Raw genomic sequence first — 23,026 nt, 5'->3', positions numbered from 1 at the left:
TTCAAGCGGACAAAATTGATTGTTCCAAACATCTTATTCTGTGTAATCAGCACTTTCCTTTGGAACTGTATTACAATTCTCTCAGTATTAAAAAAAATAACCAAATAAAATAGAATTTAGGATTCCCCCAGGTGATAGTTTTATGAGATGAAAGCATGTGCCATGTCACGCAAGAGAAAACGATTTGTCCTCTCGATGTTAGGTGGTTCACTGGTGTTCCATTCTCATAGCTCAAAGAGTGAAACATGCCACAATAAATTAGAGAACCATGTTAGGCTTCGCTCCATTGATCTGTTCGACTTAGATTTCAACTTTAATCAGTTCAGTGATTGCTCAACTTAAGAGAACAATTAACTAAAACGTTAATTAAAAAAGGCACTCGAAATCTATTTCAATAAACTTTCAGTATTTTTGGCGTTCTGATTCGAATCACCAGCGAGTAAAAATATTTGTTCCTTTACTTTCTACTCGAAATAAAAAAAAACCTCATAACCGATGTTGTGATCTAATTTATATTAGGTTGCCTGGAACAAATTATGCTGGGCTTTGTTTGCCTCCTACTGATAAACAAAGTTTACGTCATACAACAGCAATGTTTCATGTTAGCTGCCCTGACCGAAGGAAACGGTCGTTAATCTCTTATTCTGTAGACACAACTACACTCGGTAGTTATGGAATTGATCGTTTACTTCCATGCGGTATTCGTGATCATTTTCTTGGGATCTGTAAACACCGACCAGGAATTCACTGAAGGTAAGATCTAACATAATCGATGAGTTGAAAGCAGACGCCAGGTTTAACCTGGGGAGCGGGTACACATTGGCTTTCGGTTCTAGCGGCAGGTATTAATTGAAAGGAGTCAGTTTATAAATTTTATAAACCGTGGTACCAACTGATACACGTATGTATCAGCAGCTAACGAATTGACTCAAAATAGATGCAACAAAACTTCGAAAAAGGCCACAATGATACATTGTAAGAAAGTTGAAGAGGTTAACGTTAGACGAAGTAAAAATGCATCACTGAACTTATGAAATGTTACCAGACTCTGTGTTGTTAGAGCAAACGTCTGTCCAATGGAGCAAAGCATACCGTGGTAAAAGTAAAACAACTTTGTTGTTATAATTGGGTAGACTGATATAAATAGAAATCCACTTTGTTTAGTAAGCAATGCACCCGATATAATGGACCCCTCTGGGACCCTATTTTGCTGTTTTCACCTGAGTAAAAGAGAAATAGTCTTTAGTAGCAAGAATTCAGATACACTGTCTTCAGTGAGCTGGACGTCGAAAATAAACGAAAAATGTCCCCGTCTGAGATAATAGATTTTCTTGTTGGAGAGGTGAACATACCACGTGCAGACGTACAATGATTTCTTTAACATGCGAATAATATTAACACTACACGCTAAAGGTATTGAGGCTAACTTTAACTCACTGATCATTGATACGGATTAAAAGATGGTTGGTAAGGATTATAAGATGGTTGATACGGACTATAAGATGGTTGATGAGAATATAATTGAAGCTTGGTCATAGCGTAAGGCTTGGCTTAGTTTTTGTTGAAAGACCCATAGTTACAAAATATCATCATATCAATCACTCCAACTTGACTGTGCGACAGTGCGACCTCGCTGATAACTATAATTTTGCCTCTAAGATAGTTCCCGTCATTTATTGCTTAACATATTTGATATTTACTATATTACTTTCATATATTCTTAAATTAAATTAACCGTTAACAGATATTATTAGAGGGTGAAATGATGATGCTCTTTGAAATAAAATAAGATACCGATACTAAAACTACTCGCCAAGTTTTAGCTAAACTGGAAACACGTTTTCCACTGAAAGAAAAAAAAAGAACGGGAAATTAGCAGCCAGGTCTAGTCTTTGCATTCCTTGAGACTGCCTTGAACAGAAATTACAGTCAACTTTCGCCTTGCGGACACCTATTACGAACATCCCGATAATACGGGCAGCAACTAAATCCCCGGCAAAACTGAATAAATTACAGACATTTGACTGAAATAAATTCCTGCTATTATGGACTCTCGCTATCAAGGACACTAACTCGCGGTCCCAAGGGTGTCCATAATAAAGGAAGTTGACTGTATTTGCTAGCATTTTTCGAATCACAGATGAGTGAAGGTTTCTCTCGAGTTTAACTTTGTACGTGTTAAACTTGATTATGTGAATTATAATACACAACACACCTGTTGCATGGTGTTCAATTGTCGTGGCTCGATGGATCTTGTCAAAACGACTCTTAAAATGTCAAGAAGTCTCTCTTGACTTTTAAGTGAAGTCATAGCATCACATGGGTGGAAGTTTAACGGTAAAGGCTGCGGACACACTCACCCTAGTAACACAACGGGCGCTTCGAGCACTCTCAAATTTTCAGAGGTGGTGTCTCAATTTATGGAAACGAGAAAATTGTCCATAAAAACTTCCTGGTTTTAAAGCGAAGTACTTTCTGGTTTATGTCAACAGATATTCATTACGTTAACTGCTAACTGACGTTTCTTTCGTGTAAGACAACCAGAAACTCTTACGTGTCGGACGGAAATCACTTTGCCTTAATTGCAAAACACCTATTTCTCTGCTCAAGGTCGGCTTGAACGTTTACCTCAGTTCACTGATACAAATACAAAAAATTCATCCGCTAGACGAAATGCTAGGCCATGAAAACTTTTTTATTTCTTTTATCATCATCTGGGCCGAGGAAGAACGAATCCACCACCCCCCTTTCTCCTAAAAAAACAAACAAACAAAAAAAGCAAACAGCTCTATTAGAATTTAAGCTACGTCACTGAAACCCGAGGCGGGCGGAGGGGGTGCTAAATAGTACCAATTGATGTGGACAGGAGGTACTTAGCGTCAAGAAGAAGAAGAAGCAAGTTAATGCTAAACCTAACTCAAGTGCTAATTAATTAATTAATTAATTAATTTATTTATTTATTTATTCACTCACTCACTCAATCACTCACTCACTCACTCACTCACTCACTCACTCACTCATTCATTCATTCATTCATTCATTCATTCATTCATTCATTCATTCATTCATTCATTCATTCATTCATTCATTCACAGAACCACACACAGAAATCGAATACCAGCCAATTGAACTCAAACCACTGAATGAATCATCCCAGCAAGAAGTGTCTACAAGACCCCTTCCGGCTGAACCAGTCCACCCCCAAGTTGTTACTGCCGGAAGTGAGGCACCAATGAACCCATCACAGAATGCTTCATCTTCACCAGTTCCTCCTCTACTTCCCCCTGTGCAACCGGTCAGCGGAAAACCTCCAGGAACGAAACCCCTTAAACCTCCCGCTGTGCAACCTGGTGAGAACGCCTGTGCAGTACAGTTTAAAGGACTGTAACTTCAAAACGACTCGACCAAGCCTAAGGAACCCTGAAGTTTTTTAGCTTTACTCGGACTTTATTTGGAACTATTAGTTTACATTTTATCATTAAGCTTGACGTTTCAATGGCAAATTCAATTCTACCATTAGTCAACCGCTGGCAAAATTGTGACTGCAAGGAAAATGTTTGTGCCACATGTTATTGGTCACGTCGTTTTCGAGAAATATTTACATGTTTGGGGGCGGCCTTTGCATTTTCACAGATCATTTCAGTCAATGCCATTAGAAAAGATATCAGTGAAGCCCACAATAGCAGATCCAAGATGGTGGTGTATCCAAAAATAAATTTTAAAATAGTCCGCCATCTTGGATCTGTTATGTCAGATATTCACTTCCATGCTTCCTGACACAATAAAGGTCATGCAGTTTCATATTTCACAAATCAGTTAAACATTTGTTTCCATGTCATTCGCATAGTTAATTGTAATCTAGCGGTTTCTTCAAAAAGTTTCCCATCATGGATTTGCTATGTTGAGTTGTTCATCTACACTATAAAGTAGATCACAACACCTGATGCAAGTTTCGTTTCGTCCGAAAACTGATTATTGGAATTGAAGGCCGATTGTGCTCTTCCCGCTACGTGAGTCATATCTGAGAGTCTCGCAAGACGTAAAATCCCCGAAATGAATGTTGTTAATTAGCCTTCAATTCGGAGAAGATTGTTTTTCTTAAAACAAGCCTGACTTGATTTCAATTCCAGTTGGAATTGAACTTTTTGTTCCAAAGAACCTTGAGTATTGATGTACGAATCGCCGTATCTCCAGTTTTCAACTTCAGTGAGAGTGAAACATGAATTATTGCATATTTGAACGTGAAAGTTACTGAACGAAACTTAAGTAGTTGTGTGAAGAACAGGAGCAAGGTCGAACAAGGCCTGAAAAACTTCCTTGCTTGAACTGCATTCGAATCGATGACCTCTTCGATGCCGCTGCAGTGCTTTACCAACTAAGTTATCAAGGCAACTGGGAGCTGGTGTTTGCGTGAGTACGTAATATTCTCATAGAAGATGAACAAATGAGAGCGAAATACAAGAATAATCATATTTCTCAACAGCGGATGACGTACAGAGTAATAAGTGAAAAGTCAAAGTAGCATGTAAGTATTTCAAGTTCATAGCCGCGATGGTCTCCCATCCACTGAAGTTTTGATCCTCACTCTTACTTGCAATTATTTTGGTTGATTGCCCGTATAATTTAACAGCCACCCAACTCAATGAAATGAAAAAAAATGGACGCTTTTCTGTTTCACACTATAATTTCAATGGGTTAACCAGAACATTTTCAACCATATTCTACAGAACCACCTCATATTTTGCTGCCGGCTCCGACTTCACCTCCGACAACTGTTAGTGCCACTGGTAAGAATTTGAATTTCTAACTAAATTTATCTCATCTTTCCACATTTTTATATATTCGTTGAACAATAATTTCAGAAAAAAAATTAAGGCTCGTTCATCAACAGCTATGACATTTATTTTTGGGCCAATGTGAATCAATTTCTGAGGTTTGGAGGACTCGAGAAATCCAAAATGGCGGTCGTGAAGAATCAATTACATGTACGTAATTGCCACGCTATATGACGTCATCATCTCAATTGCAGACGCAAAACGAAATAGTTTGGACATACTATTTACTCTCTAGGTTCAATTTTCCTAGCTTAAATTGTTTTGGAGCTATATTAGTCTCACGGATATAAACCTTTTCTTATATTTTACTTCAGAGGGAAAAGCAGAGCAACCTAAACCTTCGCCGGGAAACACTCAGCTGCCTGCACCAGCACCCTATCCATCACCTCCACCCGCAGTTCCACCTGTGCAACAGCCTGCACCATATCCTGTTCCAGCAGCAGCTCCCCCAGGCGCATGCCAGATTCCTCAGTGCACATATCCCTCGGTTTGCATCTCAGCCGCAATCTACCACACGTGCGTTCCACCCACTTCGTCAACATCAGCCAACAGCACGTGCTCAACACCCGGTCCGTGTCTGACGACACTCACTACGACTGCAACGGACACGACAACCTTGACAAACACACAGACTCATACAAGTACAGAAGTAGCAACTATAAGAAGCACAGAGATTGCAACCGAAACCACAACCGCAACTGAGACTAGCACTGCCACTATAAACACCACTAACACCGCTTTGGTAACAAGCACACTTCATGAAACTAAGACGAATACAGCTGTCGAAACTAGTACTGCGACAGCAACGTCTACTGCTATTGTGGCGCAAACGGCTACATCGACGCATGTAGCTACGAGTACAGACACCGTGACTAGTACAAACGTTGCCACCTCCACGCAAACTGAAACAGCTACTACTACATTAATTACAACCAGTACTGGAGTGGCAACGAGTACTCTGGTTACTACAGCAACGCAAACAAACACTGTCAATGCGACTCAGTTTGCCACGGAGACTTTAACTAAGACTTTAACTACTACAGCTACCGACAAAACGACTGTCACTCATAACACTACCAATCTAATCACAGCTACTACAACCTCCATGGCCGCAGCCACGAGTACCGCTGTTTTAACAGTAACAACTACTGCAAAAACTATGGAGACACTAACTGCAACTAGTACTGCAGTTCAAACGCAAACTTTGACAAACACTCTCAACCAAACCCTTACGCATACTACAACCCTTATTGCGACGTCAACTAGCGTCGTGACGACATGTAGCGCTAACTGCACCCCGAAAGGTAAGTTAAGGTTAACTACATTTTCATTGAAATTATCGTTTTTGTCTGACAGGACATAGATTATCCCAACTTAAGCTGGTATGCACTTTGACTTTTAATGTCACCTTATACTCGATAGATACTGTGGTTTCCTACTCTTTCTTAAGTTCCGTACTTATTGTGGAACATTACACGACACGAAACCTAATTTACTGTATTCAACTACTAAGTGTTTCATTTTTTCACGTCAGAATCTGTCTTCTGCAACATGGCGCAAAACACCTTCAGTAACCAAAATGCAACTTAAAACATAAATTGGCGTTCTTTATAGTGCTGACTAGCTAACGATCATTAGAACTTTTCAATTAGCATAACTTGGGGTAACCTCCAAGGAGCTCAGTTGGCAATGGCAGCCTTTAAGTCCCGAAGAGAAGAAATAGTATCTTTGAGCATTCACGTTGTCTACTTGACATTTTACGTTGTTGGTTCTGCAGAGGATCGTGCAGTAAGTTTACCAAAAGTACAACGCATATACGCATTGTACTTGGCTATTTGTACGAACAGAGTGTAGTGAGCCTTTGCTTCTTTGCAATGCTCCTCAACAAGAAAGAAAACAGAAGTGAAAACCAAAACTGGACCAAAAAGAAAACAAAACAAAATAAATAAAACAACCGAAAAAACAGCACAAGTTGTTGGAAGGAACCTTTTGTAAGACTTGACAATGGTCACGTTTAATGTTTTTAAACAAGAGACGTTTTGTAATAGTAGAGCCTATAGAATTGTTTTGTACATATGTTAGCTCAAGTGCCATTGGTCGAAAGACTTAAAATAAATGTATTGTACTAATGCTGTGATTAAATATTGTCTTTGAAGAACCTACACCTACTCCAGGTCCTACTAGCTCGCCGATAGTGCCAGTCCAACCAATACCAGAAGGAGCGGGTAAAGAACACTTCACTATTTTCAAAAGAAATGAAAAATACAAACCTAACAAATGAATAACCAACCAAATAAACGGAATCAAAAAAAAAAAAAAAAACCGGCCGAGCGATAAAAACAAAACTTAAGTAGATATTAGTCATATTGTTAGAACAACATAGACACTCTCCACGCTCCTTTTCTTTTCTTCCTCGAAAAACAGCATGATAATACGAATGTTTGCTCACGCTAAACATGTATCCTTTAAATATACTCTTCAAATCAACTCTTCAGGGTTTAATTTAGGGCTGTCATAATTATTAAGAAATCAAATGTTTTCTTGTACGTCCCAAAAGGCCATTCTTTAATAAACTACCAACAACAGTCACTAGATGGACCAGCTCCCAATTTTATGGGAGGAAAATTCTGATCGCTTCAGTTCAGCCAACTAACCACTAACCTGATAAACCAAACACTAAACTGTTAAACAATTTTAGAGCAATTTTCACTAAACCGAAAGCAATATTCGACAATTTAGTTGAGCAGTATTCTTGTTGCAGGTATTCTTATTGAGGCCTTCAGGATCAAAATTGCACAAATTAACGTCTTTTGTTTTCTATTTCTCACATGTGCCATGATCACGGAAATCAGGTTGTGCCATCCCCTATACCAAGCTCGGTTGCTTCGTCGATGACCAAAAGACCCCTCGCCCATTACCCGAGTTGTTGTTCAGCGATCGCGTGTCAAATGGCATAGATTGGAAGAATTGGGACACATACATAGTTGACTTGGTCTGCCGATGCGCCGAGGCTGCAAAGGCGAAGAAATACTCGTACTTCAGCATTCAGTTTTACGGTATGGTGCATGCAAATCATTCTTTTCGTACAACATGTGTGCGAACATTTTAAAGGAAAATTGTCCAAGGCAGGGTAGGTCGTGTAGGGTAATGACACTAAATCCAACCTCATACGTTATTGAGCTTAGCGCCCAATAAATACAGGTACAGCGGAAGATAGTATGACTCAATGAAATCATATATATTTTTTCATGTTAAGGTGAATGTTGGTCTGGATCAGAAGCCGGTGAAACATACGCTCGCGCCGGAAAGAGTGATAAGTGTGTCACAAAGGGCAACGCCAAATGTGACCCTACCAATGATGTGGAGTGCGTCGGCGAGAAAAACATCAACTTTGTTTATGGAATCGGCGAAGGAGGTGACTGTTTTATGCTTCCTATCTTATATTGTCTTCACATAGTGCCGTCTAACGGTGGACTACTTCATTCGGCAAAGTAGATTGATATTTGCATCAATATGACTCTGCTGCAATTGGGTGTAATCTAAATCATTTATTTTCCTGCTTGTTCTTCAGATGACCGTGTTCTTCCTTCCTTCCTTCCTTCCTTCCTTCCTTCCTTCCTTCCTTCCTTCCTTCCTTCCTTCCTTCCTTCCTTCCTTCCTTCCTTCCTTCCTTCCTTCCTTCCTTCCTTCGCATTCAAAATATTTACGTTTGCTGGTTTTTTTCTGTTTACAGGACGGACCGTCAGTGTCACTCCAACCCAGCCTCCACCAACGGCAATACCAGTCACAACTCCAACCCCAGTCACTCCAACCCAGCCCCCTCCTCCAACACCAACTCCGGGTAAGATAACTTAAGAATGTAACAAGACAACAGAAGTAGGGTGAAACGAAATAAGATGAGATGAAATGAAAAAAGATATGAGCGCAGGAAATGGGACGGGATGAATTCAGGTCAGAAGAGGAGGGTAGAGACGAGAAAAGAAGAGAAGAGAAGAGAAAGATGGAGAATACTTGAGATGGTGTGAGTTGAGATAAAATGGCATGAAATGAGTTGAGTTAGATTAAAGTGAGATGAGATTTGGTGAGGTGAGATGAAATAAGAAATGACAAAATAGACGGTGTAAACAATAAAGTGAGCTTTAACGATGTTCGCAAACGGTTTTTCTCACCTTGGATTGCATCTTATCAAATTAAAACTTCTCATGAAAAGCACGCCTCTTTTAAACGAAAATTGCAGTCATAACTTAAATCAAACTTTAAACGTTGATTCTGTTTACTTAAAATCGCTCTTTCAGTTTTTTTTCCTAATTTTGCTCACAAGTTTTCTAGCCTTAGTAATTCAAATTTTTGAAAGTTATATTGGTAAGTGTCTGCCTAGATTTCGCAAAAACCGACGTTAACTAAAATGGGGAGGGGGGGGGGGGAATTTTGTTGCCATTGTTATGGCGACAGGCGGGGTAGTATGGAGAAAATCGAAGCATGCCTTTTATGCAATTTGAACAGATCCACTGCAAGGTCAGAAATAATGTTGCGTGCCTAGTTTGATAATGCCAAAACTAAGTGTCACGGTGTTACTCAGTAAAAGGAAGTTCCAAAAACCAACGAGAATCGAGTTTATGATCTTCCAGATTACTGGTTAAAATGGCCCATCGACAGGCCTTGCGTTGTATGAGCGGAATCTTTGTAACTGAAACACACCACGCAAGGCACGAACTATGGCAACAGAACTGTGAATTCAAACACGTACATCTTCTTCTCTTTTGCAGAATGCGACCAAGTCCTGGATGTTGGTTTTGTTATTGATTCATCAGATAGCATCAATCCTGGAGATTACACATTGTGCTTAGATTTCGTAGCTAAGCTGGCAAAGCTCTTCAAAGTGTCCGAACATGGCACCCATTTTGGCGCAATAATCTACAGCAGCACGGCAGAGCTTGAATTCAACTTTGCATACGCTAAATATTACAACACTAAACGCCTGCAAAAGGCCATCAGACAATTCCCTTACCTGGCGACGGGAACAAGGACTGACTTGGGTCTCGAGCGCGCAAACACTGACTTATTTTCCAAAGAGGGCGGAGACCGACCCGACAAGCCAAATGTTCTTATTGTTATAACGGATGGTAGAACAAACCCTACATTGAGTAAACCGTACGCAGAAGTCTTAAAACCACTTCAGGTAATTGTTGTAACGATTTTAACATTGAGGCCTTCTTAGGGATTGAGTTGGAAGGGGTAACTTAAAAATAGTTCTATTCTTAGAGGACTTCAACATTTTACAGGGATAAGGTATAACCAAATTTACAAAAAGAACAGTTTTTGATAATTTGAGGTATTTTAGGGAGAAAGAATAACCGTGCTTAACGTTTAGGGGTAAGGAGTGACCCAATATACCTTATCATGGCCTCACTAGTGCAGTTTCAAATTAATTATTGACTTTCTACTGATTTGCGTTGCCGGGAATGGTAGCAGTGGCTTGAATTCCAAGCAAAACAACCGAATCTATAAAAGCTTATGAGCAGTACTTTCTGTTACTACCGTTTATTTGGCTGCGCAAGATGGCTCTTAGTCAAAAATGCCAATGTATTATCAATGAATGTTGTTGGGAATCTCATATGTAACCGGGCTGTGTATTATGCTGTACAAGGTTCAATACACTTTTGGCTCTACCGATCAAGTCTGAAAGGCTAACAACCCGGACGAATAAACTTATATTTGAAGATAAATGCATGAAATTCTGTCTTCTTTGTTACCCAATTATGACAGGCAAAGAATGTGCGAATAATGGCTGTTGGCGTAGGAAAGGACGTCAACAAGAAAGAGCTACAAACTATAGCCATGGGTGACCCAGGTCACGTGTTTAGGGTGCGGAAATACAAAAATCTTGTTGACATTCTCAATGGTCTACTTTTAGAGTCGTGCCACGGAGGTAGGTTTTTTCTTGGTGTTTTGTTAACAATTATCACACGAGCATGCGTTGAATACGATATTATAGGTATCCAACGGCGACCAAATAGCGCCGTGTTGGCTATAATGATCATTTAACGAACAGGCGTGTAATTATTTTTCAATTAAAAACAACCAAGGGATCTTGCTGATTTAGTTGTGCAAGAAAGAACAGAAGACGATTTAATGGCTGCTATCACTCAGTCACGGTATAATGGGAGATCATCCTATGGCCGGTAACCAAACTAAAACCCTGGATTATATTTCTTTAACAATTTTGAAAATATCCGGTCTTCCGACCTAGATGTCGGTGTCTCTAGCCTAGTTAGAGTCCACTGGAGTACCGATCTCTGAACTTTCGGCTAGAATATGCCAAACCGTTCTCCGATCCAAACTTTGACCTTGAAGTGCATTTCAGACTCGAATGTTTACATACCTGTTTCCGTACCTGGCGGACCCAGTTGTTCAAAGAGCGGATGACGTTTATCCAGTGGATAAATAGCCCCCGAGCGGATAAAACTGTATTGGCTGGAGTACAGTTAAATTTCCGTTGCGTACTCGACTTTGTACTTTTAGGCAATTCTATTGTAATGACTTTTTCAGAAATTTATCTTTGTTGTTTGTTCACCAGCGAAGTGCAATATTGAGTACCTAAAGGTTGGATGTTTTCTGGACAAGCAAGCTAACAATGCAGTTCCTGCACTTCCCGAAAAGTTAGTCAGCCAAACGGACGCGATCGTCTGGGATTCGTGGAAAACTTGGCTTCCAAACTTTGTTTGCCAATGTGCTAATGTGGCCTCCGGAAAGAATTACCAAGTTTTTGGCGTTCACAACTACGGTTTGCATTTTTTTCTTTTTGTTTCTACTCAAAATATCACTGTGATGTAATAACTATAGTTCTGTATTTTTTCTTTCTCTTTCTCTTTAAATTGTACTTTGTCTTTACAATGTCAGTTATAGCTCATTTTTAAAATCCTTCCATATATCCTTAATATTAATTTATCTTCAACTTGTTACTTTTCAGCTAGGGTTAAAAATTAGTTACAATTTTATCTATTTGTAATTTCTCTTCTTTCTTCTCCCGCCTCGTTTATCCAGCCACATGCAGCTGGAAGAATTTTTGCATAAATTTATCAAGTGTGTTGTAATAAAGTTTTGTTGTTTGTTTTGATCAGTGTTGTTTAGTTTTCGATTTTGTTTATGAGATCGAAGATTCGTGGTTACTCGGATTGGTTGAACGGACTGTATAATTTTTTACATTTCACTTCACCCGTATTCATACTACTCAGTTTAAAAACCAATGTTCAAAATAATACTGTCCTTAATTAACTCACTATGGGGCACTTTCATAGCATCTTCTTAAAATGTTGGTCAATCTCAGCGTCAAAGTTTTTAGAAAAAACAAGTTCTTAGATATATATAATCATGGCCCAAACTCTCACTCAGCGTTTAAGTAGACGTACACATCAATACGGTTTGTGCAAATGATACAAACAAAACATATCTATCTGTATATATACGCAGGCGAGTGTTGGTCAGGAGTGAATGCTGCTAATACCTACAATGCCTACGGCGCATCCGAAACGTGCATGAACTTGTTCCAACAGCCGTGTGACGCCAACAGTGTTGGAGAGTGTGCTGGTGACCAGAATGCTAATTACGTCTATCGCATTGTTATTACTCAAGGTAAGCCAGGCAAGTAAAGTCAATGCATCTGAAGAAGAGGTTGATCGAATACAATCGAGCCAAATCAATCGGTTATACTCTGACCGTCCTGCCGATTACCCGACGTTTGTTAACGCTATTCATCCATGAAAAATCAAACGAGTTGACTGTTGGGAACCTTCAGAGATGCAAGGAAGCCTGATTATGTAAATATGGCGATAGGAAACTATTAATTTCGATCGGTGACAGCAAAATTCGTACACTTTCGAATTCTGTTTTTTTTTTTAATTGACGTATTTTCTTTAAAGATATGTAACTTTCAATCGACGAGTACTTGTAGTTTGATGATTAAAATTTAATTGCTCCTTTCTGCCAACAGGGGCAGAAATAGAACCATCACAACTCCTGGGCCCACCCAGGGCACTTCAACAAGTCCAATCACATTCTGACTTGTACGGTAAGCTTTAATGCGTGTTTTACCCTTCTTCCTTCACTCCTTCAGTCATACTATACGAACAATTTAATTTGCCTGTGTTTTTTTTTTTTGCTGTTCACCAAAGCAGTTTACAACACTTTGCTGACCGGTCTCTACACTGGACTCCAGGCTCGGCCGGTCACACCACTCAATAACGCCATTCGTGCATGTGTAGTGTACTCTAATCACAAACTCCTCTATACCAATCAAAACGCTACGTTTTACACTGTTCTTTGTATAAAACATAATAGCATCATATCATAGTGATACTGACAGCCAGAAATCCGATATGGCGGTCAACTGAAGAGAACGAAAGACGGACGGAGATCTAGGTGCAGAAAAGAATGCGATAAAGTTTTCGATAGATATTTTCTGAAGGATAAGAAGATTTTAAACATCTCCAATTACCAGGTTTTATTTCGAGTTCATCACGGAATAGATAAAACTAGGAGAAGCATTCGAGGAAGTGTACATCATTTTCGCTATGGTGTTTTTTATTTTATTTTAGAAAACTGTCCTGCTGACTTCATTAAGAAAGGCTGCTTCAATGATTTAAAAAATCCAAGACCTTTAACACAACTGATGTTTACGGACCTCGATAACAACGCTGCCGAATACAGTGGTTTCCCTATAAATTGGGGAAGCTTTGACGATTACCTAGAAGATGTGGCATGCCGTTGTGCGCAAGTCTCAAAGGCCAAGGGATTTACTCATTTTGGAATAGAGAACTTTGGTGAGTACATTGAATTGTTTCACTGGCTGAGTGAAAAAAAATCTTTCTAAGTTTGCAAATAAGCTGATTAAGATGTCACATAGTGACTGAACACACTATAATCAGACACTATCCCATGTAAGGCTTTTAGATCGAACGAAGCTGTAAAAGCTTTAAAACATTTGGAGTGTTTCATCGTTTAAGGTGTATTGTTCAGTCTCACCACTATTTACTTCATGGTAATACGATGTAAATTTAAAACATCGACGTTACCTTAACCTGGTCATCATCATTGACGCTTCTACTATATACATATACAGCTATTTCAGTTAACGTTGTCGGTTCAAAGCATGAAGCTAAAAGACAAGACCGAAAGTTTACGTGGGATATTTATGGATAAATTCATCAAAATCAGTCATGCCTGGAGTAAACAATAGGTTGTAATTAGCAGTACAATGACCTGCACGTGCAGGGATGATTTTGATGAAATTATTCATAAAAAATAATCCCACAAAACATTGCGGTCTTGTCTTTTAGTTTGATTTTAATCCGACAACGTTAATTGAAATAGCTGTATACATTAGCAACTTCAGGCATGCATTTTTTTATTATTATTCCATAATTTAGTATTACCATTCCTATTTACAGTGGAACCTCTCATTACGGACACCTCTCTATTACGGACAGTTCACTTGGTCCCTGTGAGACCGAAATCCATATAAAGCCTATTTCTCTAAAACGGACACCTCTATAGTACGGACACTTATCCCTGTCCCCTTTGTGTCCGTAAAAAAGAGGTTCGACTGTGCACTGTAATATACTTATTTATACATTTTGCATCTTACACAATTCAGCCTTAGTAGCTAGGCTTATCTATCTTTATCTTTAACCTCCAGCAAAGTATCACAAAATGAGTTGTACTCTCAAGGGCATTCACAATACATGGATCAACAATGCTTACCTTAACGGTTGGGTAATTAATACCAGCTGCTTGCGGATTTACAGATTACCTCTGAAATGAGAAATAAATTGAAAAGTAGCTCTTTCACTTTGTCTCCTTCTAAGTGAAGACAATTTTTAGCTCTTTTCTTTCTAATTTCTAGAAAGTATATACACTGGAAGATGTAACACCCAGAGCCTCCCTGATAATTCCAGTGCAAAGAAGACAGAACAACAATTACATTATCAACTGATAATTTTCTTGATAAAAGATTCCGTTTTACTCCATAGTTAATTGAGGGACTGGGGAAACCTTGCCATCAAAATGATGGTGCTGCAATTTATGTTGGGAGGGCCTCGACCCTGCACAATCCTTTGTTTCAACGTTCACACCACAGTTAAATATCTTAACAAAAACGCTTGGATTGGTCAGTTGCTCCAACACATTCCAAATTCTAGTGTTGTTTGTGCAGGGTCAAGGCAAAAAAGGAAAACAAAAACAGATAACAAAGAAGTTTGTCAGGTTTCGTAAAAATTGCCTTCAATTATGTTTACTCTAAAAATTTACTCTACTGGTTACACTATACTGTAAACGATTGTAGGTAAGTTCTTTCTTTCTTGACCTTTCCGTCTTTTCCAAATTGAAAGCAACAGCCATTCTGCATTTATCTTCCCAAATCTCAGCAACAATAACAACAAAAACAACAACAAGCATTCTTTTCCTTTACTGTTATCAATCTGACATCTATTACTTGAAGGTTATGAGATTTAATTCTTTTGAAACGCTCTACATTGGCCAAATTATCTCCAATTCACAGGTGAATGTTGGTCAGGAAACGATGCTGACAAAACTTACAATAAAGATGGCTCATCGAATTCCTGCGTCACTAAAGAATTTGCTCAGTGTAATGTAAATGACCGCAATGCTTGCAGTGGAAACAAAGCAACCACTTTCGTCTACAACATTCAAGAGAATTTGGAGGACCAGCAAGGTATTTATAAGTAAACTGGTTTTTATCTGTGGCTCACAATGAACAATGAAACCAAAATAGTAGAGGCCATAACTTTGTTCCCAGGAGACTCTAATTATAAGTAATTGTCATTGTTCCATATTTTATGCTACGGCTAAAAAAATACAACTGAATTTAATTCTCGCTAATTTTTGTTTTCATTACGTTAAAATCACCATATCAAACAAAAAAAATTTAATGACTTTGATGCTTCTTTATAGAGGTGAAACTGATATTCTGAACCTTAAATTTGTTTGGCCGACAGGGGTGGCTTGCTTCACCCAATTTGAGAATGTGGGGTGCTATGGAGATAAACAGGTATCCCCTCGCCCGGTACCGGACCTGATATTTACCGACATAGATAAGGACTCTCCAAAATACAGCGGTAATGAAGCAAGGCTCGGGGAGCTGGACACCTATCTTGGTGATGTGCTATGCAGATGCGCCGAGCAAGCCCAGGAGCTTGGCTATCAGCACTTTGCAGTGCAAAATCACGGTAAGGCTTCTATGATGTAATTTTGAACAGAAAAAGAAATATTCGGATGCTTGTCAAATTAAACACACAGGCTGTATCTCCTTTAACCAGTTTACATTTTAAAGCGAAGATTCCTCAGTTTTGGACACTCCCGATTTGAGAAAGACTTTTGAATATGGCAAGCTATAGATCATTTAGCGACGCATACATTAAACATTTTGCTATCTCGTGCAGCGGTTTGAAGCTTACACCGGAGCACACCGCAAAAATTATAAACCAGTAACCACAACAGCTTTAAACTTTTAACTAAGGAAGAAGGATATTAGTCAAATGCCGATAAATAAACAATAAATAAATAAACCAAAGACAAATACGTCATCAGTGGACCGCTCTTACAATTGTTACTTTTGGACAAAAATTAGAAAAGTAGACCGAATGCTAAACAAACTACTTAGACAAAGGCAATGGTGTCATAATTATACGTCATCAGCTTATTTTTTCGGAAAATGTTACTATGTAATTAAGTTCATTCATTCCTCATTTTCCTCGGTAGTAAAAAGTCATATTATTTCGTAATTTAATCTATATGTATGGAATTCTCTCTTATCGATCTTCCAAACCTGATTTTCAGGCGAGTGTTACTCGGGCCCAGCTGCTAACATAACCTATAGCAGAGATGGACCATCAAATCATTGCATCACCAGAGATTTCAAGGAGTGTTCTGCCAGCTTTAAGGGAAACAATGGCAGTATGGAAGATTGTGTTGGGATAGAAGGCTCTAACTACGTTTATAGAATAATTGGTCATCAACAAGATCAAGGAATAAGAAGAAAAGACCCAAGTAAAGGACGTCTGCGGACACGCTCACTAAGAAACAAACATGGGCGCTAATATTCTTTAACTTTCAAGATTGCTCAGTGGACCGCTTTTAAAATCGTTACTTTTTGACAAAAATTAGAAAAGCAGACCGAATGCTAAACAAACTACTTAGATTCCGATGAGAAAAATTATAACCGTAATCGTGTATATCGTCAATAAAAAAAGCCCTAACTTTTGGGCAAGAAGTTTTAATTTTGTGTTTCCTGGCTAAACCTGGGGTCAACTTTAAACTAATCCCATATCTCAGATATTACATTAGTTGCCATGGTAACATTTAAATCAATGAACACTAATTAACCGAGCCGTATCCAGCACTGCAGTAAAAGATTATTCTTTTTGGACACGTTGAGGGAAAATAAGCCTTATACTGGATTGATTGATTAATTACATAAAAATATTACCTTAGCAGCTAAAATTAGGCAAATAGAAACTAATTTATTTGATTTTTTCTCATCTATTCATTCTTCTGATGAAAATTTGTATACCATTTTGGAACAGATCACTGTAACAATTCCCGTTTACCTCCAGATCTAATGAAAGCCATCTTTTCTGTCTGTAAACTGTTATTATCTGTCAGCAGTCCGGGGTAGCGTCATTAAAAATGGAACTTTTGTCACTTCTGAGTAATGACTTACTAACGATCATACGTGTTATGTTGGGTGGTCGCTTACCGGAAACAGAAAACAAAAGGATATGTGTAATTTCTGGCTTAAAAAGTGGTTGCGGTCCCTAAAGAAATTTGAGTGGTGGTCGCTTACGAGAGAGCTCTTGAAACAGTATTTAACTGAGAAACGGTTGTTTACGAAGTGGTCGCTTACGAGAAGTGGTCGCTATGAGAGAGTTGACTGTATTACATTGGTTGCCATGGTAACATCAAAAATCAATGAACTTTAACCGAACCGGATCAAGCACTGCAGCTAAAGACTATTCTTTTCGGACGCGTACTGCGAGATATGCTCTGCGTATTTTTGAATTTACTGTGCACACATTATGCCCCAGGACACCAACGCCATACCATACCGGAGAACTAGAGCCGACGACGTTAAACGAAGACTCGACGAATTAGAGATCACTCGATAAACGGGAGATAATTGTCTGCGCATGCTTGAAATATCTCTCAGCTATCCAAGTTTTGTTTTGAATTCGTAATTTTCGAAGAGAAGGCGATTTTCAGTGCGAATAAATTTTAAAGGAACTCATTCATAACAAGTTTTTCAGCAAGCTTATTTAAGCGTGTTCCATGAATAGTAACTCGAGGTAGAGATGGAAACTTTGAAAAAGAGAGACTGAATACATTGTTAAAATTCGGTAAGGATAATTTTCGATTGATTAAAGGTCATCTTGGGTTGACGTATCGACAGTGGAAATCGTTTGAATGAAATTATCAGAAACGATAAGAAATTGGGAATTTTGTCGTCTGCGTCGAAAAATTATACGGTTCGGCGATCATGATCAAGCTGCTTGCTACTTGCCAGCGAAAGATGTACTATTGAGAAATAATATCAAGCACATGATTAAAAGTGTTATCATGGAGTTGTAAAGATCATGGGGATTTTGCGGTCATTGTTGAGCGCTGAATTCGATGGTGTCGTGTTTCAGACAGTTTAAAATGCAGGGTTCCGGCCATATACAATGGACTCGAGTCGTGGTCCTGGAATGGTCATAAAACACATAATGTAAAGGTAGAAAAATAAAAAGAAGAATCTGGAACAAAATGCGAGTGGATTACTTAATTAAAAGCTTCAAAATCTAGTCGGTGAACTTGACAAAGACTTCAAGAGGAAAATGAATTCGTTATCGCTAACGTTCATTTTAAACGTTCTAAGTGACTGAGATGATCTTATATGATTTTTAAAGTTTTAAGTGAGAGAGCCTCATATGAAACACGTAAATTACCGACTTTCGCTTTCCATCTCCATGAATTCAGCTCCTAAATGAGTTCAGCTCCTAAACGAGTTAGGCCCTGTGTAATAAACTGACTCATAACTTTTAAATGATCGCCTGATAACTCAGTACTAGTGTATAGAGGGTGAACTCATTTCATTGGCATTCTCGCGTTTCTTATTAAGAATCAAAAGCTCACCCCATGTCAACCTTACCCTAATACAATTGTTCTGTTACAAAAAGCTAAATTGCTTAACTTCTTTGCCTCAAGAAAAACCTCAGGCAGGCAAAATTGATTATGCGATGAAGGCAGAATTTGTCCTCTTGATGTTAGGTGGTTCACTGGTGCTCCATTCGAGGATTTTCGTAACTTACCGTACCCTGTCAGAAAATAGGCAGAACCGGTCAGCCGTCAAACAACAGTTATTTTTTACCTAAGGTGCTTTTAAATAAGGAAACGACCATAACCTCTAACCTATTATATTTATGATTCTCTAGCGACAACTTCACTAGCTCAGCAGTCATGGAAATGGTTGTTTACTTCCTTGCGGTATTCATGATCATTTTCTCCTGAGGATCTGTAAAAACCGACTCAGAATTCACTGAAGGTAAGAGTCTGCGATATAAGATTACAATCTTTTCTTTTTATAAGAATTTATTTTGTAAGAATATCGAGGCTGCAATTTGCAAAATTTTAAGAATAAACCCGAGGCTGAGATTTTGAAAAGGAGGTAATTTTGTGTTAAAAATTTGTAAACACCCTACAATTATATGTTTTTAACTAAACCGTATAAAATTCTTCCTTTCTCTAAACAGCAAACTAGGCAAGAAAACGATAAAAACCTGCATTAGCCAAATGGTCGATGCCAATGACAGTTCGCCGGATGGCTATAATCTAAGAATATTTACAAGAATATATTTTCAGCCTAACATCGACAGAAAAATAAGAATATTCAGCCTGGGCAGGATAAACAATATTCTTATAAAAAGAAAAGATTGTGGTTAAAAGCAGACGCAGGTTTAGCTAGGGAGGACTAGCTGATCGACACAAATATCTTTTTTGACCAACAATGAAAGCATTGTTTAATTTCAATTAGTAGCGGAATAAATTCTAATTTTGGATACGGGTTAAGAACTAAAATGCCCTCTACATGGAAATGTATAAAATTTACCGGGTCAAGTTCAAATGAAGAGGTCTAACTCCGGGGTTTCTGTAAGTGTTATCACATTCTATTTATTCTGTTGAAACATAAGAACCTTTGAAACCAGTTAAAACGAACCATTCGAAGGAAACATAACACTGTTTGAGTTGACGAGAAATTTGAGAGAACTAGCGTTTATGTTGGTGCATTATGCATACTTATTAAACACTGAAAAAGATTTCGGCGCGAATTGAATGGATCACATGGTGAAGTTGATCTGGAGGCCTCATGTTTGTTGAGTTGAATATTTAGCCCGATAGCTTCAATTGAAATTGTTTAATTTTAAAATAATTCATGAAATAATTGTAAAATAATTCATGCCTTTTTGTCCCATCACGGACCTTAAAGGGACACAGTCACCTTTGTGACCGCGCTGACCTGGACACTAGTTTTGTCACGTCCACCTCAACCCGAAATCAAAAGTACGCGTCGAATACATCTAAATCCGCTTCAATCTTCCCAGTGTTTTATTGGATTTTCAATCTTTTACTGGAAACCTGTTTCTGAGTATGCTTTTGCTTATCCTATGGTATTATTTTATCATATTTGGTTAAAAACAGTGTGGATCGCGTCTCCAACGGAACATGAAAAGAAGAGGTGGGAAACGTGAAGGCGCCGGGCGGAAGAAATCGCCTGCGTTGACCAAACGAGAGAAATCAATCAAAAACACTGGAGAACAAATCTCCATTATATATATTTGGAAAATCGCATTTTCTCTACCTGGGGAAAGCTTCGTCCGCGGAGGGAATCTTCGAACACGATTCGAACTTCGCGTCATTATTAGCTGCTTGGTTTGGAGCTCAGACGAAGACAAGCTTCGGTACACAGTCGATTATCTCCTCGACAAGGAAAACCTCTATTATATTAGAACCTTGTTTTCTACGGGTCGAGCAAGCGTTCTTGTAGTGACATGGGCTTGGTTCCTAAATTTAGATACCGGAGAAGTTGTAGAAACGAAATTATAATAAACGCAAAATTGAAAGCAGAAATAAATAAAGCTTACAGGTAGTTTCGCTACAAAGTCGTTTCGCTACACTGCAGTTCAGGCGACTCGCTAATATTTGAACTCAATTTGCTTCTTATGCAAACACTGTGAAACGTAGAAACAGCTAAGATAATTTTTCACACGACCGGATACCGAAATAAACAATTAAATGATTCGTTGACGTTTGGCTTTCCCTGGACAAGTCCATTGATCAGTAAATTCTCCATGGTATCAGGAAAATGAGTGTTTTAATATGACATTAGGTCTATAACCACTATAATAATTTTGACTGGCAAACACTTCGACTCGACAAGGTTTGTTTAGATTTTTCAAAGGATGTGCTTCTCAGCACGAGACTTGCGGATGAAGTGTGATATGCAAATCAGCTATGAAATGGTATCTAATGCGCATGTGCACCAGGTGACTGTGTCCCTTTTATAGGCCATTTCCGAGTTACTGTGAATCTTACTATGAAAACGAAGCTAAGTGCAAAAGCTTTTCTCAGGAAAATTAGTTTTGTTTGCATATGAATGAAAACTAATTTTTATAATAAAAACTTTGCACTAAGCCTCGCTTTCATAATGAGGTTAACAGCAACTCGGAAATGGCCTATTTTGTCACGTTAAAGGACATTGATACTGCAATGAAACACTAGTCCAAATAACTAGTATTTGATCATTCTTAAAATACTATCGTTTGATAATTCGTCAAAGCAAGTGAAGTTTACTTTGTAATTACAATAAAAATACCAGAAATACCATGACTTTCTCATCAAGCTTCTTCTCAACCATGAATTGGCAGATGCCACAAAGGATCCCGTACAACATTTTCGTTGGATAAAGATCTTCACCAGGTTTCGTAGCTTCCTGAAAAAACGTTGACAAGAAGAAATTCAAGGAAAGGTCGTCCATATCCAGTATACGAGTTTTCAAAGTTGCACTTTCTCTATTCTCATACTCCTTGAACAATGCTCAAAAACTGGACATTTAGCCAGCCGACTTGCTTGCCATCCCTCAAACATACCACACATCCACTTGCTCTTGTAATAGTAGACTTTGGGATTGCATTTGCTACTAAACTTGCCACTTTCTTTGCAGTTTCCGATCTCTTCTCGAAAACGTGATTTCTCCAAGTGAAAGCAAATTAAACCTTCTTGCTTTACCCAAGATAAATATTCTGCAGGGAAAAAGGTGGCAAAAGCACGAAGTTACGTTACGAGCGGCGAGAACAATAATGACTAATTAATTACAGAAACCCTTGACCAATACCCAATATACTTTCAGTTTTGTTGGCTTCACTCCGTATGAAAAGCTATTTCAAAAACTCGTGGCTCGTGTTTTCATCGAGATTCCCAAACCTAGAAAACAATAAAAGCATTCATCTGTTTTCTCGTGTTTTGAAGTCCAGAAGGGCGACCTGCATCGTTTACAACGTCTTGCATGGTTGGTCGAGAGGACAAAAGAGCGAACAACAGAACAGAACAATGTTTACTTAACAGCCCTCAAAAGCATTGCAGCTGTAGGGTATGAGGGTTCAGTGAAAATAGGACTTTTCAATGGTACAGGTCTAAAGAATCCCGATAAAACATTCGTGTTCTTTTGTGAAACATTACTATAAACAATGTAATTCACACCAAAAGGGAGACCAATTCCAGACCAATACATATCATCTTCAATCATTTGCTAATTAAAATTACTGAGCTTTTAATTTCACGTTGCTTCTGCTTCATAACGAGTCCGCTGCACACCATCTCACGGTATTGGATGGGTTATCTTGTTCCTCATGACGCAAGCTAAAAGGAACCTCTACTCTTACAACAAGTTGACGTAAAATTGTTGGAAATAGTACATTTCCTCCATTTTGAATATTATGACGTCATTTGGTTGCAGTTGTTGCTAGGAGATAGAAGTGCTTTTGTCTAGAATAATTGAGCAACCGTATGACATTGGAGAATCGAAGATAGTGGCGAGCGGAACATTTAAAAGCGAACGGCAAGCGATAATGAAATCTTACCTTAAG

At 38.5% G+C, this 23,026-nt stretch overlaps 1 protein-coding gene across 2 annotated transcripts; it reads left to right on the top strand.

Moving 5' to 3' along the window:
* The first annotated feature begins 560 nt into the window (after positions 1-560).
* Positions 561-18,138, top strand: LOC146469754 (uncharacterized). 2 transcript variants are annotated; one of them, XM_085122863.1, is made up of 17 exons: positions 561-753; positions 3,096-3,350; positions 4,728-4,787; positions 5,150-6,139; positions 6,992-7,060; positions 7,688-7,891; positions 8,092-8,250; positions 8,569-8,676; positions 9,602-10,014; positions 10,602-10,764; positions 11,413-11,619; positions 12,306-12,467; positions 12,826-12,903; positions 13,430-13,654; positions 15,391-15,564; positions 15,848-16,078; positions 16,689-18,138. In XM_085122863.1, the coding sequence occupies exons 1-17, from the start codon at positions 672-674 to the stop codon at positions 16,946-16,948; spliced, it is 3,840 nt and encodes a 1,279-aa protein (XP_084978989.1). In that variant the 5' UTR covers positions 561-671; the 3' UTR covers positions 16,949-18,138. The 2 variants fall into 2 exon arrangements, with proteins under 2 accessions (XP_084978989.1, XP_084978990.1); XM_085122864.1 differs by lacking the exon at positions 3,096-3,350 and having other exon boundaries at positions 562-753; positions 16,689-18,137.
* Positions 18,139-23,026: the final 4,888 nt, after the last annotated feature.

Source organism: Pavona decussata, unplaced genomic scaffold (genome assembly GCF_977016875.1).
Source record: "Pavona decussata unplaced genomic scaffold, jaPavDecu1.1 SCAFFOLD_119, whole genome shotgun sequence".
Lineage (NCBI taxonomy): Eukaryota > Metazoa > Cnidaria > Anthozoa > Scleractinia > Agariciidae > Pavona > Pavona decussata.
Note: the sequence above shows the minus strand (reverse complement) of the source record. Positions and strands in the feature narration are given on the sequence as shown.